At 44.8% G+C, this 18,215-nt stretch overlaps 1 protein-coding gene across 1 annotated transcript in view; it reads right to left on the bottom strand.

Moving 5' to 3' along the window:
- hivep1 (HIVEP zinc finger 1) overlaps nucleotides 1–18,215 on the bottom strand; it is a 287,398-nt gene that overhangs the window by 60,926 nt on the left and 208,257 nt on the right. Inside the window, exons 5-6 of the mRNA XM_072509568.1 lie at nucleotides 9,177–9,352; nucleotides 4,116–4,217 (exon numbers count right to left, since the gene is read on the bottom strand). Coding sequence (XP_072365669.1) covers nucleotides 4,116–4,217; nucleotides 9,177–9,352 — 278 coding nt within the window. The remainder of the gene's footprint in view (nucleotides 1–4,115; nucleotides 4,218–9,176; nucleotides 9,353–18,215) is intronic.

Raw genomic sequence — 18,215 nt, forward strand, 5'->3', positions numbered from 1 at the left:
GTTCTCAGGTTTCCATTCCCTCCCTTCCCTACACAATTGATAAAACATTTAAGCAGGTAACCATGCTTTTTTTTGGGTGGGGTGTAGTGGCAGCAAGGGGTGTTGTTTCTTGGGTTCAATGTCATCAGATCATCCACCGTGTGGGCAGGATGGTGGTACAGTGGTTAGCACTGCTGCCTCAGCGACAGGGACCCAGGTTCAATTTCGACCTTGGGTAACTATCAGTGTGGAGTTTACACATTCTCCCTCTATCTGCGTGAGTTTCCTCTGGGCGCTCCGGTTTCCTCCCACAGACCAAAAAATATGCAGGTTTGATAGGGTTACGGGGATAGGGCGGGGGACTGGACCTAGGAAGGGTGCTCTTTCAGAGGGTCGGTGCCGACTTGATGGGCTGAACGGTCTCCTTCTGCACCGTATAGATTCTATGATAAGCAGATTTTGCCTCCCCTGTAATCTGTAGTGTATCCTAACCTCCCCAAATATCTGGAGAGGTGATAAGAACCCAGAGGTTGCAACAGAGGATTATTTTTCTGTCTACCAGCTACTGGATATAGGACCTTTGGTTTAACTTAGCAGATGTGATTTCCAACAATGAAATGCACAAGTTAATGATCAACATAGACAAATCTATTTTTGTCACACTTTAAAAACAGCAGCTTGCAGATCAGTATTGGAGTGTTATTTCCAGTAGAGTGAAGTTTACATAGCAGATTTATTTTGTGTGCACGTGTGTGCAAACGAAAAAGAAAAATTATGTTTTTGATACAATCAAGGCAGGCTTTCTGTTAAGTGATAATAGCCGTCCTAACTTTTTGTTGCCAGTTATTGGCTGTTATAGTAAACTATATTTCTCACTATGTTTTTTTATTATTACTTTTTCTGAGTTACAAAGCCAGGGCTCAGAGTGTGGACAGGGGCGAACCCCTAATCCAGCTCCTTGCCTGCTCCAAATACCAATTCAAATTGAATCCAATTCATTGTCCCCACAAAAAAGACATACCAGATCTGAGCCAAAAGGCAGAGCAGATACTACACTTGATCTTAGCCAAAGGTCTCACTAATAGGCTCTATTATATATTGTACTGCGCCACGGGCCGCATGGTCTACTCTGCTCCTTTTCCTTATGTTCTTATGCGACACACTAATAGAAAGTAGAAACATAATTATATTGCAACTGAAAAACATATGGGAAAGATTTACCGAGATGTGAACGCATTTGATTCAAACGTACCCAAGAATGAAAAATATTGGAAAATTGAGTGAGTCAGAGCATTTGCCTGTAATAGAACCCATCCAATTTTCTCCATTAAATGAATGATCTTATGGTCTTATGTGATGGGTTCCTTTACATTTGTATATTCTGATTTGTCTGTTCGTCCAAGATCAAATGGATGCGGAAACAGAGTAACATTTTCAATAGCTGAAAATATAGAATGAGAGCAGATCAACAAATTATTTGATTAAAAATAGTTCAAGTCTATTTCCGAAGCTAGATTCTACAAAAAAAAACTTGACATGTGCAGCACCTGTTTTAGGGCATTACATCTGCATGTACAAGTGTGGGGAACTGGGGGCGGGAAGTTCAGGAAATCGCAAGATATTTGCTTCTGAGTCAATAAATGAAAAAGCAACCAACCAGAACTTACTCTTATGTTAGTAACAGCCAAGTTTACCACATCACTTATGGTGTTACACACAGAAATCAAGCTAGATTAGTGAGCGCATAATTGGATCAAATTGGGGGGGGGGGGGGGGGGGGGGGGGGGGGGGGGGGGGAGTAAAGTAGAAGAAAGAAAGGGATGGGGAGACTGGAAGACGACCAGGGAAGCTGCAAGTAGCACATGCGTATAGACATTGTTGTTTTTTTTAACCCATCCATTGTATTAGCATCCAACTTCCAGGTTCTTGAACCAAATAGCACGAGTAGGCATGATGATGATTTACAAAAGTCTACTTCAGTTGAAAATAAAAGCTGAAGGATTGTCCAAGTGTTTTGAACAGAGGAGGAAACTGCACCAATGGATTCTCAATGCTTCAAGGCAGCACCTCACTTCACTGATACCTCCCTAAAGCTGATGCTGCGATCCGCAAGGACCCGCTGGGAGGTTATCTTCTCTGCAAACTACAGGAAGATGCCTACTTTTGAGAACAAAGAAACCTGACAGGAGATTGCACAGGCGATTAGCAGCAGGAGCGGGGGTGGCAGAAGAGGTTTAATTATCTAATCCGGTTGGAACAGTGAGTGGAATGGTGCATTCAAGTACATCCTGATGTATGTGCAACACCAAATCCCTATCCCTGCTGCTCTCTGCCTCCCCAAGCCTATTTTATAATTACTCCTTATACCATCTTGTCTTGTAGGTGCATCTGTCTATGCACTTCTTCAAATCCACACCAAACCATTCATCACTGCCTCTCACCCTCATCTTAATACAACAAAACTCCTATCCCTCAAGTGACATTCAACAGATGTTGCCCATCCACTCAATGCATTCCATTACTCACTCATAAGTCTCTTCTCTCTTCTGCTGGAAGAGAGAGCACAGAACTCCAGAGAGAGGCAGAGAGCTGTATGTGGCCCCCCAAATAAGGGGGGCCACATACAGATATTGTATGTGCACATGCCCTTATTGATAGCTGCAGAGGAGCCGGCATCGGAGATAAGGGGAATCTCAACATGTTGCCAATCAGAGATGGGGGCTTTCCAGATACATGGCGACAGAATTAAATTTTTAGTCACTTAACATACAATACTGCCAGTTAAAAATGATAATATTCAAAATATCAACATCAAACCTTCATAAGCTGACACCTCTAAACATATCCTTCATTTTCACAGGCCAGTCAAGTGTCTGTCTGCAGGTGATGCAGGAGGTCACAGAGGCCACTCATTCTGAGAATGCACTTGTCACAAGACTTGTGCAGACAACCCACCAGCTTAGATGCACCCACCTCAGATTGCAAAGGAGATTGAATCACATGCAGTCAAATATGTTGTAGTTAAAAGTGGAAGTTGACGGGCTGTAGTTGGCTTTTAACACACCCACTCTTTTTTTAAAATCAGGTTAAAATTCCATCCGTCTATCAAGTGAGTGGGATAAGCAGCAGCAGTCAGAGTTCAATATGAGGAAACGAGGAGCTGGGGCTCTCGGTGGGGGCGAGGACCACCGGGACGTGTGGGTCAGAGTAGTCACAGGGTCATGGGTTTTATTACTCTGCAAAGTTTCATGTCATCAGCAAACTTTATAATGCTGCTCCAAAACGAGAGTCTAAGTTGCTTATAAAAATTGAAAAGGGTAAGGGACCCAAAACTGGCCAAGGGAACATTACTGCAAAAACAGCTGTAAATCTGAAAAATATCTACCACCACCCACCTTTGGCAGACGAACGATGGAAACTCTGGATATACCACATAAAGGAAGTTTCTGTTATTATGGCAAATCAAGAGCCTGCAACAAAATTTCAGCAATATTCTCTGCTTCCAGTGATCACTTGATAATTATACCACACAGTTGGCTGTGTCATCTCTACCTACGAACATACATTCATTTTTCGGAGGAAGTATCATCGATATAGCCAGCAGTGCTATACAATTGAAGGTTAAGTGGATAAGAGTACATTTGGCTCTCTGCAAAACGCAGCCCAAGATAATTTAACATCCGGGAAGAGTTGGCTGACTTTGTCAATTGAGTAGTTAGAGAGGTGTCAGGATTGCAAGCCCCAGCAGGGTGGGGCCCATTAGTTCTTGAGGAAGGTTCGAGGACATCTCCTGCTCCTTGTGGCCCAGAAGGAAACAAACTAAGTGACTTTTCTGAATCACTTCTGGTCCCAGATTTGCCTGCCCTGACCAGGAAGCCATTATGGCTTCCCTGAGCAGGCCGTAAGTTAAGATTGCAATTGGATCCTAATCAGAGATGGATTTGCACATTTATGGAAGGGCTCCAATCTTCTGGCAGGTGCCGCACTCACCTGCTCAAAAGAGCAGAATAAAATTGAAAAGACGGGAAGTGGATTTGGAGTGTGTTTAAGTCACTGAAGTAATTTTAATTGCTCTTGTGCCTGGATTCCATTGGGCAGGCAACATTAAAATTGGCCCTTGTACAGTGTGTCCATACCTGACTCATCGGTGTCTTGATCCTCAAATAGAGCAGTTGCCACTCCCATTTCCATGCACTTCTTGCTATGAGCTTTGGACTTCACGTGCTTGGTCAGGTTTCCTTTGAAAAGAAGTAAAATACCAGCTAGAGCAGCTTTTATGGGGGAGTGATAGAATCCATGTTTAACCTCATTTGGAGCAATTCATGTCAGATACTTGGCTATACATCCCGGCAAATTTTCAAAATTGAGCTCCTTCTCTTCAATATTCATTTTATCAATGATTCAACAGCTAACTCCAGTATGAAACCAATATTAAAAAGCTTTGTATAAACGCTACAGAAATCAGAAAGGAACATCCTTCTAAGTAAATCATTACTTCTGCTTTTGTAGCAAAACCAAGGTCAGGGGTCACATCCAAAGTGCAGGATACAAAGGTTAAAAGACAAAGGCAAGTCGGGAAAGTGGTTAGGTGCCACCAAGCTTTGGTTTTATAAGTTTGAAGGTGTGGAAGGAAGAAAAGACCGAGGGAGGTAAGGAATGCCATAGATTTCAGATCCTACTTGAAAATTAGTTAAGAGCAGAAAACTGCAAAAAAACCTTGATTTCTACAAGTGGAATTTGCCAGGCTACCTCTCATCCCGTTTGGAACACAGCTCCACATTGCTGTGTATCTTTTTGGTGCTACATTTTCTTTATAAAACCACACGTGCAAGAGGAAACATTATGTTCAAGAGGGTAGAAAGCAAACAATGCATCAGATCAAGGCTCTGCAATCCTGCCACATCCAAATGTGAATGGTGGTGGCTATTAAACAACTCACTGAGGTGGCTCCGCAAACATCCCCATCCTCAATGATGGAGGAACCCAGCACATATGTGCAAAAGGTAAGGCTGAGGAATTCACAACAATCTTCAGCCAGAAATGCCAAGTGGATGATCCATCTCGGTCTCCTCCGGAGGTTCCCAGCATCACAGATGTGAGTCTTCAGACAATACGATTCACTCCAAGTGATATCAAGAAATGGCTGAAGGCACTGGATACTGCAAAGACAATGGACGATATTCTGGCAATAGTACTGTAGACTTGTGCTCCAGAACTTTGTCACACCCCTAGCCAAGCTGTTCCAGAACAGCTACAACACTGGCATCTCCCCGGCAATGTGGAAAATTGCCCAGGCGTGTCCTGTACACAAGAAACAGGACAAATGCAACCCGCCAATTACCACCCCATCAGTCTAGTCTCCATCATGAGCAAAGTGATGGAAGGAATCATCAGCAGTGCTATCAAGTGGCACTTACTCATAAATAACCTGCTCACGGATACTCAGTTTGGGTTCCGCCAGGGTCACTCAGCTCCTGAACTCATTACAGCCTTGGTTCAAACATGGACAAAGAGCCGATGCCAGAAGAGACGAGAGTGACTGCCCTTGACATCAAGGCAGCATTTGACAGAGTATGGCATCAAGGAGCCCTAGCTAAATTGGAGTTAATGGGAATCAAGGGGTAAATTCTCCACTGGTTGGAGTCAAACCTGGCACCAAGGAAAATGGTTGAACGTCAATCATCTCAGCTCCAGGACATCACTACAGGAGTTCCTCAGGATAGTGTCCGAGGCCCAGTCATCTTCAGCTGCTGTGTAAAGTATCTCCCTTCCATCATAAGGTCAGAAGAGGGGATGTTTGCGGACGACTGCACAATTGTACAGCACAATTTGCGACTCCTCAGATAATGAAGCAGTCCATGTCCAAATGCAGCAAAAACCTAGACAATACCCTGGCTTGGGCTGACAAGTGGCAAGCTACATTTGTGCCACAAATGACCATCTCCGATAAGAGAAGATCTAACCATCGCTGCTGGACATGCAATGGCATTACCATCGCTGAATCCCCCACAATCAACATCCTGGGGGTTACCATTTATGAGAAACTGAACTGGACTAGCCATATTAATACTGTGGCTACCAAGGCATGTCAAAGGCTAAGAATTCTAGGGCGAGTATCTTACCTCCTGATCCCCCCAAAGCCGGTCCACCATATACAAGGCACAAGTCAGGAGTGTAATTGAATACTCTCCACTTGCCTGGACGAGTGCAGCTCCAACAACACTCAAGAAGCTCGACACCATCTATGACAAAGAAGTCCGCTTGATTGCTCCTCCTTCCACAAACATTCAAACCCTCCGCCACTGACGAATAATGGCAGCTCTGTGTACCATCTACAAGATGCACTGCAGTAACTCATCAAGGTTCCTTAAGACAGCACCTTCCAAACCAACGACCACTACCATCTGGAAGGACAAGAGCAGCAGATACCCGGGAACCCCACCACCTGGCCATCTTACCAGTCGGACTTGGAAATATATCGGCGTTCCTTCATTGTCGCTGGGGCAAAATCGTGGAACTCCCTCCCTAACAGCACAGGGGGTATACTTACACCTCAAGGATGGCAGCAGTTCAAGAAGGCAACTCACCACCACCTAGAAAGGCAACTAGTGATGGGCAATAAATGCTGGCCTAACCAGCGACGCCCACATTCCGTAAATTAATTTTTAAAAAATTACAGCAGTCAGTGCTGATAATTCATGTCTTGAGTTCAATTGTCCCAATCGCTGGCCTGCTGAAAAGTGCCGTCTGTGGATGCCAGAATTGATGCTCTTAGAAAATGAACCATCCTTAGCCCAGTGGCACCATTCTCATCCAAGCAGAAAGCTGCAAGTTCAAATTCAATCCAGGACTTTGGTGCTCATTCTTTAGTGAAATATTGAGCACATGTGCTGCATTATCAAAGCTGTAGTCCTTTCAGATGAGACATGAAACTGAAGCCCTGCCTATCCTACCAATGAGCTATTAAACACCCCATGACACTATTTGGAAAAGAACAGCAGGAAAAGGTGTGGGAGTTTTCTTTTGCTCCACTGGATGTAAACCAGGTGGCAGTGACTCAAAGGTGGCAGGTATAAAGCTTACAACTCCATTCCCATTCCCTATCAGGAAAACACTACCTTGAAAGAGGCCTACTGCTGAACAGCTGAATCACACATCTGTTTCAAGTGGCAGACTCTTTTAATGTGCAAACTGGGATCTCACAATGTACATTGGACCAACTGCCATTTTGGGGGATTTGGGAGCAGCATGGAGTGCACACTCCGCCCATTTTTAACTGATGGCACAACTATAGTGAACCAAAAGCTTCGAATTATATTAACTGCTGATGTATAGGGGTCCACTCAAGAGGCGGATTTACAGTTCACCTTCATTTTTGATCTCACCTCGCACCCCTCCTGATCACACCTACCCTTGCCCCACAGAACACAAAGCCAGAAGCCACAAAAAAAACACAAATTGATCACTTTTAACTTGTAGAAACACTCTCTCTCCCTGCAAGTCTGCTACCCTGGCCAATCCCCCCTCACACTCTCCTCCCCCACACCCTCATGCCATGCTATACCCTGCACCGCCCCCCCCCCCCCCCCCCCCCCATACACCCACCATCATCACACAGTCATCACACCCTCCAAGTCTCACAATTTCACTCACCTTGCTTGCCTGGGATCTTGAAGGCAACTTCCTGCCTCACTCATCATCTCCTCGTGGCTAAGGCTCGATTCGGGGCGTCGGTCCACGTGCCTCACTGTTGCTGACCTGCCCTGGGTCGAGTCACAAACCTGCTCGTCGGCTGATCTCACCTCGTGGTGGCTTTCGGAGCTTTGCTGTTGCTGGCCTGTCCTGGCTAAGTCGCAAACCTGCTCCCCTTGGTGGCTGACCTCACCTCGTGGTGGCTTTTGTCGCCTCACTGTTGCCAGCTTGCCATCAGCCCTGGGTCATGTATCCTGCTTGCCGCCGCGCTTGCTGCTCCCCTCGACGGCTGCCCCGTGGTGACTTTCAGCAAATTGCGGTTGCTGGCCTGCCCTGGTCGAGCCGCAAGCCTGCTCGCCTCACCTCGTGGTGGTTTTCGTCACCTCACAGTTGTTAGCTTGCCGTCAGCCCTGGGTCGAGTAACCTGCTCGCCGTGCCTGCTGCTCCCCTCGGCGGCTGACCTCACCTAGTGGTGACTTTCGGCGCCTCGCTGCCGCTGGTGTGCCCTGGCCCGAGTCACAAACCTGCTCTCCTTTTGCAAAAATGGTAAAACCTCAACAGTCTCTGCCTCTCCCTCCTCACCTCTCTTCGTTCCTCAAGTTAACCTTGCGCAAGTGTTTTCCCGCTCTTTCAGGCTCACCAATCAGTCTGATTTTGCTCTGCATTTCTTGCTGATAGAATGAGCCTATCAGCAAATGCAGAGTAATCCGGTTCTGATTGGATGCCCAGTGCACCGGCTGCCGTGGGGCCCCCGCATTGGTCGGGTCCCTGTGCCTAGGCAGTGTGTGTTTCACTGTAAATCCCCTCTGGCTCCATTCATATCTATAATGTACCTCCAATGTTACACGATGTGGGTAATTCTTAACTCTCACTGAGTTGTAAAAAATCTTTTCCTGTAGGTGTTCCGTACCCTCCTCAAGACAACAAGTAAGAAGTCTTACAACACCAGGTTAAAGTCCAACAGGTTTGTTTCAATGTCACTAGCTTTCGGAGCGCTGCTCCTTCCTCAAGTACAGCGCTCCGAAAGCTAGTGATATTGAAACAAACCTGTTGGACTTTAACCTGGTGTTGTAAGACTTCTTACTGTGCTCATCCCAGTCCAACGCCGGCATCTCCACATCAAAGATAACAAGTGATATCCAATAAATGCAGCCTTGCTAACATCACCCACCAATTTATCCAGCTGATAGGATCTAGGATCTAGATTACACAGGAGCCAAGTCACAAATCCTTAAATGTTTTGTGTTTTTTTAAAGTAAGAAAGTTTATGGTTGAGAAATGAGAAAGAAATAAAGAGAAGTAAAGGTCAGAACATTTACCTGTATTGGGCATTTTGCATTCTCCACCTTTGGGGCTGTGACTTAATGATGTAAAGTGAAGGGATCATACAAGTTTCCACAATCTGCGTAATAGGCATTGCACAAAGCATGCAAATAGAACCGCTCTATACCAGTAAACTTGGGTGTATTTAGCTTGTGCCACTGTATGCATCATCATCAACTTACCTTTTGTTTTAAAGGAGAAGTTGCAATAGGTGCAGTGATAAGGTCGAAGGTCAGTATGGGTGCGAATGTGTTTTCTTAACATACTCGGCTTCTTGCAACGTATTCCACATTCCTCACAAATGTACTTGCCCCTCCCTCGGCCCCGAACATAGACATATTCTTCATTTGATTTGTATCTTTAAAAGAAAAAAAAAGTTGTGTTATAATTTATTACTTTAGTCTTTCTGGTTCCCAAAACACAGAATTGTATAAAAGTACAAGTGAAGACTGTAATCAAATCAACACACTGCACTCAGACTAAAACTCAGCTGCACATTTTCACAAGACATTGAGGGTGATTTTACTCACCACCTCCTCCCACAGCAGGAACATTTAAGTACAATCCACTGCAAATATACCCACTTTCAGTTTAACTACACCATACAAGCATTAGGGGGTCCGAGTATCTTGCTCTGAGCAAGCAAATCAGTAATACAACATTTTAATGAGGTTCCGTCCCGCAAATTGTGAAAGTAATTCGAACTTAACAGCAATGTCTCCCTTCTGGTGGTGGGCTCAGCCATTGGATGCGATTCTGCAATAGGGTACACTTGCCAAACAATCCTGAGTAAGCTAATACCTACACTAATAAGTAATTTAACACAATTGGTCTAGCTCATAACATGGCTCATTTACACTTGTTAGAAGTGACATATATTCAGACACAAGGACCGTTCCCTGCAAACAAAAGAAATATGTCCTGTCTCTTTTTAAAATTACCCGGGAGCTTGTGGAGCCTATAAATGCTCCGTTGCCTTTGCCGTGACATCGCTTCGACCAATCGGGGGGCGGTGGGGGATGGGGGAGTAGTGATGTAGTGGTATTGTCACTGGACTAGTAATCCAGAGACCCACCAGAATAATGCTCTGGGGCCCTGGGTTCCAATACCACCAGGGCAGATGGTGGAATCTGAATTCAATACAATTCTGGAATTAGAATTCTAATGATGACCATGAAGCCATTGTCGATTGTTGTAAAAAACCATCTGGTTCACTAATGTCCTTTAGGGAAGGAAATCAGTCAACCTTACTTGGTCTGGCCGATATGTGACTCCGGACCTAATTGCCCTCAGGGATGGCCAATAAATGCTGACCCAGCCAGCGATGTCCACATCCCATGAACTGAATAAAGGGAAAAAATCCTTGCAAACCAATCAGCAGCACAAATCGTTTGAAATGTGGCATTCTTGAATTTGTCCAAGAGTGCAAGACAAACAGCTTTAGCAATGTACTTCTCTTTTAAGCAACACTCCGAACTTTATCAATCCTCCTCAATGCAATTATTGCATTTAATTGTCCCCTATTCTTTCTGATCCTGAATTTCACTTCTAACATTTATTTCACAATTACATGTCTGGTGAAACACAAGAACACCATCTCACCACACTTCCAGCAAAGATATGGCAGGAGGGTACGATAAGACCATAAGACATAGGAGAAGAATTAGGCCACTCGGCCCATCGTGTCTGCCATGCCATTCAATCATGGCTGATAGTTTTCTCATCCCCATTCTCCTGCCCATAACCCCTGGTCCCCATATTGATCAAAAACCTATCTATCTCGGTCTTAAAGACAGTCAGTGATTTGGCCTCCACAGCCTTCTGCGGCAAAAAGTTCCACAGATTCAACACCCTCTGGCTGAAGAAATTCCTCCTCATCTCGGTTTTAAACAACAAAAAAATTAGAACCACACAAGGAAGTATATTAAGACTAAGAGAATAACTAAGGAAAGAACAGGGCCCAGAGATGTACATGGTAATTTGTGCACTGGTGCTGAAGATGTCTGCAGGGTTCCCAACAAGAGCTTTGTCTCTGCCTTCACGAAGGAGAGGGATGATAGACATTTTAGTTTAAGAGGAGGAGTGTTTTACTAATTTAATCACATTTTTTTGAGGAAGTAACAAGGAGAATTGATGAGAGTAGTGCAGTAGGTGTTGTCTACATGGATTTCAGTAAGGCTTTTAACAAGGTCCCACATGGACCTCAGAAAAGTAAGAGGCCATGGGATATAGGGAAACATGACGAGTTGGATCCAAAATTGTCTCAGCGACAGGACACAAAAGAGTAATGATTGATGGATATTTTCAGGAATTGAAAACGGTTTCCAGTGGCGTTCCACAGGGCTCAGTGTTAGGTTCCTAGCTATTTGTTGGACTTAAATGTGGGAGGCACAATTGGGAAGTTTACAGATGACACATAAATTGGCCATGTAGTTGATAGTGAAGAGGATAGCTATTGTATCCAAAATGAAAACGATAGCTGTTTTCAGAATAGTATCAATGGTTTGGTTGAGTGAATGGAAAAGTGGCAGATGGAATTCAATCCAGAGAAATGTGGCGAGGGCAAACAAATCTGTAGAAGACAAATTAAATGGGAGGATATTGGGAGGGGTAGAGTAAGGGAAACATCTTGGAGTCTATGTCCACAGGTCCCTGAAAGAGTCAGGAGCGGTGGATAAGGTAGTAAAGAAAGCATATAGAATACTTTCCTTTATTGGGTGTGGTATTGAATACAAAAGAGGAATGTCACACCTGGAATTTTGTGCACAGTTCTGGTCACTGTCACAGGTAGGACATAATCACTCTGGAGAGAGTACAAAAATGTTGCCAGGGCTTGAAAATTGCAACTATGAGGAAAGATTGGAGAGGCTGGGGTTGCTTTCCTTGGAACTGAGGAGGCCGAGGAGTCACCTGATTGAGATGTACAAGATTATGAAGGGCTTAGGTAGAGTAGACAAGAATGCCCTGTTTCTCCCAGCAGAGAGGTCAATTACCCTTATGCATTCAGTGCATATCCACTTTAGAAGACATTTAAAAATGTTAGTGTTCAAAATATAATTTTGCAATTATCATACAAATGTCATTCCAAATTCTACACAATGTGCTGATTTAGGCAATCAAATATAGCTTGTTGATGCAGTTACTTCATAGCATGCTTTTGCATTTGCTTTCTTGTGTACAGCATAGCTGTGACTGACTAAGGATAAACTGGTCTACAATGTCTTATTAATTTTCCCAATACACCCCCCCAAAGTACACCCCACAAATCATGAGACCTTCTGTTGGTAAAGTGGATCTGTATTCTCTCTTTCAGCTTGTTTTGTTACAATGAGGTTCTTAATGCAAGTCCTCCGGGAGCAGCTGAGCAGTGGCTTGAATAGCTCCAGCAACCAATCACAGGTCCTGCTCAAAGATCAATATTAAGAGAGAAATGGGCAGTAGGGCAGTATAGAAAGAGTAATGGAACTAAACCGATGAGTTCAACACAATTTAAGTTTTGTCACACTAATTCTGAATTACCACTTTAGTTACTGTTGTATATTTTACTTCGGTGATCACTCGCTAACGAGTGTGATTGCCCACCTAAGAAACTCCGTGTAACTGGTCATGGATTCTGTGCGTCCTTGCATGGCTGAGGAGCCCGATCCGAGAGCCACAACTTCGACCACACATTTGGCAGGTGTTTCTAGGAGGTGCGATCGGGCTTGGACTCTAGATCGCTGGTTTTCCTTTCTCAGGCTCCTTTTCCAGGCCATCGGGTGTCCTTGAAGAATTGTGCCACTTTAATCAGGAGGTTCTGGTCTCCTAGTACAAGCATTGTCAAACTCGGGGACGCGACCAGTGGGTGGGTCCCAGGCGGGTGGCAGTGCCGTCCGTCGCGGTGCTCCGATTGCGCAAATCTGCGCGCAACAGCCACAGCAGCCGGCTGTTAAAAACGCCGGCTGCAAGCAGCCTTCAAAAAGGCCACGACATGTAAAAATCTGCGGCCGCACTGTGCATGCGCGCCGATGATCGGTCACAGCTTTTTGTTTTACACGTTCGGGGGGGGGGGGGGGGTTTATTCATTTATTTTATTCATTTTATTTTATTATTTTTACAAGTTCAGGGGGGGTTTATTTGATAAATTTTTACCAGAAAAAAAATGCAGAACTTTGGACAGATGGAGACTCCATACTTTCCGACACTGGAAGGCTTCACCTTCATCCAACAGGTTCTATTGGAGAAGCGTGTATGAGGGCCAAAGGGACCCAAAACCATTTCCTCCATTTTAGTCAGCAGCAAACAAGGTGAGAGAAAATGGTGGGTCACTCAGGTCGGCCGGCGCGGGTCGTGAAGGTCGGCCAGATTGGGCCCCGAAGGTTGGCCGGTTGGTAAAAATGAGTCCCTGGAAAAAAAGTTTGAAGAACACTGTCCTAGTAGGTCTCTTCTGAGCAAGGTCTGCCAGGCGTTGACATGACTGCATAAAGTTTTAGTTTCATAGAATAGAATGCCTCTAGTGCAGGAGGCCATTCGGCTCATCTAGTCCGCACCGACCCTTGAAATGAGCACTCCACCTATACCCACTTCACCCCTATTCCCGTAACCCCATAACCTAAGCTGCCCATCCCTGGACACTAAGGGACAATTTATCATGACCAATCCACCTAACCTGCACATCTTTGGACTGTGGGAGGAAACCGGAGAACCCGGAGGAAACGCATTCATACCCAGGTAGAGCATACAAACTCCACACAGTGACCCAAGCCGGAATTGATCCCGGGTTCCTGGTGCTATTAGGCAGCAGTGCTAACCACTGTGCCACCGCTTCACCCACAGAGGATAACTGTGTTATATTATTAATGGTGTCTTATCTTCGGGGAATAGGGGCAGTCAGCATCACAGTGAAACAGTCTGGGAACAGTATCCTGCAGTCAGTTTTTGTTGAAAATAACAAAATCACAGGAAAACCAGTGGAGTTGGGGAGATAAAAGAGAGCAGGAAAGAGCTAGACTGAGGCTCGAGGATAAAGAGTCCGAGGCTGAGAGTGGAGTTGGGAGAATAAAATAGTGCAAGACTGAGAGCAGAGCCATAGGATAAAAGAGCGCGAGAAAAAGTGAGAACAGAGTGCTAGCTTGGAGTTTGAAGCTCCTGAAGTGACATCAGGATTTGAAAGTGACAGCGGGCAAGTGCAAGCAGCTAATTGGGTGAGTGGAATGCAGCCAGGTAAGTATTTACTACTTTTATCACTTATAGTTTGTAAGGTTTTTATTCTGTGGTCTAGGGGCTATATTCTGTACTAATGAGGTAAGACGGGTACTAGAGTATTTGATCTTATTTGATTTTAAGTATCTTCTAACAGGTTTAATTTAAAGGGGTAAGTTATGGCAGGAGAACTCAAAACCATGATATGATGTGCTCCTCCTGCTCTGTGGGAAACCAGGAACATTTCCAGTGTCTGGGGTCAGCATGTGTGCAGGAAGTGTCTCCAGCTACAGCTCCTGGAAGCCCAGGTTTCGGAGCTGGAGTCACTGTGGAGCATCCACAAGGTGGAGAGTATCGTGGATAGCACATATAGAGGTGGTAGAGGTGGTCACACTGCAGGCCAAGACTCCACAGGAAGAAGGAAATGGGTGACCGCCAGGCAGAACAAGAGGACTAGGCAGGCAGTGCAGGAATCTCCAATGGCAATTTCCTTGCAAACAGACATACCGTTTTGGATGCTGTTGGAGGAATAACCTCTCAGGGGAATGGAGCAACAGTCAAATTTGTTGCACCAAGGTTGGCTCTGCTGCACAGGAGAGGAGCAAAGAGTGTCAGAATTCAATAGTTATAGAGAATTCAATTGTAAGGGGAATAGATAGGCGTTTCTGAAGTTGAAAACAAGACTCTATGATTGTTGCCTCCCTGGTGCGAGGGTCAAGGCTGTCTCAAGAGAACAGAACGTTCTGAAAGGGGAGGGTGAACAGCCAATGGTGGTAGTAAACATTGGCACAGACAACATTGGTAAAGAAACGAATAAGGTCCTAAAAGCAGAATTTAGGGAGCTAGGAAATAAGTTGAAAAGTAGAACCTCCAAGTTAGTGATCTCAGGATTACTACCAGTGGCACGTGCTCGTCAGAGCAGAAATAGCAGGATATATCAGATGGACACGTGGCTGAAGAGATGGTATGAAAGGAGAGTGTTTCAGATTCCTGGCATATTGGGACTGGTTCTGGGGGAGGTGGGACCAGTACACACTGGACAGGTTACACCTGGGCAAGACTGGGACTGATGTCCTAGTGGAAGGGTTTAAACTAAAATGGTAGGGGGGTGGAAACCTATGCAAGGAGTCACAGGAGGTGGAAACACAGACAAGAAAAAAAGACAAAGTGGAATAAGAAATGATAGGCAGAGAAATCAAGGGCCAGAATCAAACAGGGCCATGTGATAAATAATGGGACTGGGACAAGGAATGTTAAAAATACAAGCCTCAAGACTGTGTGCCTTAATGTGTGGAGCATTCGCAATAAAGTGGATGAATTAATCATGCAAATAGATGTAAACAGGTGTGATATAGTCAGGATTTCAGAGACATGGGTGCAGGGCGACCCCAGGGTTGGGAATTGAACAGCCACTGGTATTCAGTACTTAGGAAGGACAAACAAATAGGAAAAGGCAGTGGAGTTGCATTGCTGGTTAAAGAGGAAATTAACTCATTAGTAAGGAAGGATATTAGCTCCGACGATGTGGAACCTGTATCGGTAGAGTTGAGTAACACCAATTGGCAAAAAACGTTAGTGGGGGTTGTATATAGACCCCCAACTTCTAGTGGTGATGATGGGAATGGCATTAAATAGGAAGTTAGAGACACGTGATAAAGGAACATCTATAATTATGGGTGACCATTAATCTGCTACAGGTTGGGCAAATCAAATTAATAACAATACCATAGAAGATACCTGGAGTGCACACGAGGATGGTTTTCTGGACCAATACTTTGAGGTATCAACCAGAGAGCAGACCATCCTAGACTAGGCATTGTGTAATGAGAAAGGAATAATTGACAATGAGGATAAAAAAACCTTACAAATGGATATAGAAAGGTTAGGAGAGTGGGTCAAAATGTGGCAGATGGAGTTTAATGTGGATAAGTGTGAGGTCATTTATTTTGGTTGGAAAAATGGGAAGGCAAATTATCTAAATTGGGAGAGACTTTGGGGTGCTCCGGTACAGAGGGATCTGGAGGTCCTCATTCATGAGTCACAGAAAATTAGCATGGAGGTGCAACAGATAATAAAGAAAGTGAATGGAATGTTGGAATTTATAGCAAAAGGAATAGAGTTGTAGGGAAAATGCTGGAATCTATCATTAAGGAGGAAATAGCGGGGCACCTGGAGGGAAATAGTCTCATTGGGCAGACGCAGCATGGGTTCACAAAGGGTAGGTCGTGTCGGACTAATTTGGTAGAATTTTTTGAGGACGTTACCAGTGCAGTAGATAACGGGGAGCCAATGGATGTGGTATATCTGGGTTTCCAGAAAGCTTTTGACAAGGTGCCACACAAAAGGTTGCTGCATAAACTAAAGATGCATGGCATGGAGGGTAAAGTGGTAGCATAGGTAGAGGATTGGTTAACTAACAGAAAGCAGAGAGTGGGGATAAACGGGTGTTTCTCTGGTTGGCAACCTGTAACGAGTGGGGTCTCTCAAGGATCAGTGTTGGGCCCGCAGTTGTTCACAATTTACATAGACGATTTGGAGTTGGGGACCAAGTGCAATGTGTCAAAGTTTGCAGACGACACTAAGATAAGTGGTAAAGCAAAAAGTGCAGAGGATACCGGAAGTCTGCAGAAGGATTTGGATAGGTTAGGTGAATGGGCTAGGGTCTGGCAGATGGAATTCAATGTTGCCAAGTGTGAGGCTATCCATTTTGGGAGGAATAACAGCAGAATGGATTATTATTTAAACGGTAAGATGTTAAAACATGCTGCTGTGCAGAGGGACCTGGGTGTGCTGGGGCACGAGTCGCAAAACGTTGGTGTGCAGGTGCAACAGGTGATTAAGAAGGCTAATCGAGTTTTGTCTTTCATTGCTAGAGGGATGGAGTTCAAGACTAGTGAGGTTATGCTGCAATTGTATAGGGTGTTGGTGAGGCCGCATCTGGAGTATTGTGTTCAGTTTTGGTCTCCTTACCTGAGAAAGGACATATTGGCACTGGAGAGAGTGCAGAGGAGATTCACTAGGTTGATCCCAGAGTTGAGGGGATTAGATTATGACGAGAGGTTGAGTAGACTGGGACTGTACTCATTGGAGTTTAGAAGGCTGCGGGGGGATCTTATTGAGACATATAAAATTATGACGGGAATAGATAGGATAGATGCGGGCAGGTTGTTTCCACTGGTCGGGGAAAGCAGAACTAGGGGGCATAGCCTCAAAATAAGGGGAGGTAGATTTAGGACAGAGTGTAGGAGGAACTTCTTCACTCAAAGGGTTGTGAATCTCTGGACTTCCTTGCCCAGTGAAGCAGTTGAGGCTCCTTCTTTAACGTTTTTAAGAAAAAGATAGATACCTTTCTAAAGAATAAAGGGATTCGGGGATGTGGTATACGGGCCGGAGAGTGGAGCTGAGTCCACAAAGATCAGCCATGATCTCATTAAATGGCGGAGCAGTCTCGAGGGGCCAGATGGCCGACTCCTGTTCCTAGTTCTTATGTTCTTATGAGTATTCAGGTAAGGAACTGTTGTTGCAACTATACAAGGCATTGGTGAGGCCACATCTGGAGTATTGTGCACAGTTTTGATCCCCTTACTTGAGGAAAGTGAGGAATTGAACAAACGAACGTGATTATAAAATAGTTAGTTCAAATATTAGTTACAGTAATGTGGATGTGATCAGTCTAATAGTAGTAAGTTCACAGACAAAGGATTTCAGAAAGCATGGCAAGGATGGGGAAAGGATGCTGGGTAACAAGAGTCCTAGGGTTATGGAATGCGAAGTGAGCCAAGCAGGATGTATGGCCAGGTCAGGAGGGGTATAGGATGGCCTATGGGAATCTTGTATGTGAAACTTGATGCCATTTGAATGTATTTGCAGAGATCTCTTGGTCTCCGACCTCACTCGGTTCCTAGGGTTTCAGAAGACAGCTTGTATGTTCTGAGGCTCATTGTGAAGCGAGTCAGACTTGCAAGTTGGTTATAAATAAATAATACTATACCTACAAATCCATCTCGAGTTTTATTGAGGCCAGACTGACGGGTAAAGCA

This window comes from Scyliorhinus torazame, chromosome 6, assembly GCF_047496885.1.
Source record: "Scyliorhinus torazame isolate Kashiwa2021f chromosome 6, sScyTor2.1, whole genome shotgun sequence".
In the NCBI taxonomy this organism is placed as follows: Eukaryota; Metazoa; Chordata; class Chondrichthyes; order Carcharhiniformes; family Scyliorhinidae; genus Scyliorhinus; species Scyliorhinus torazame.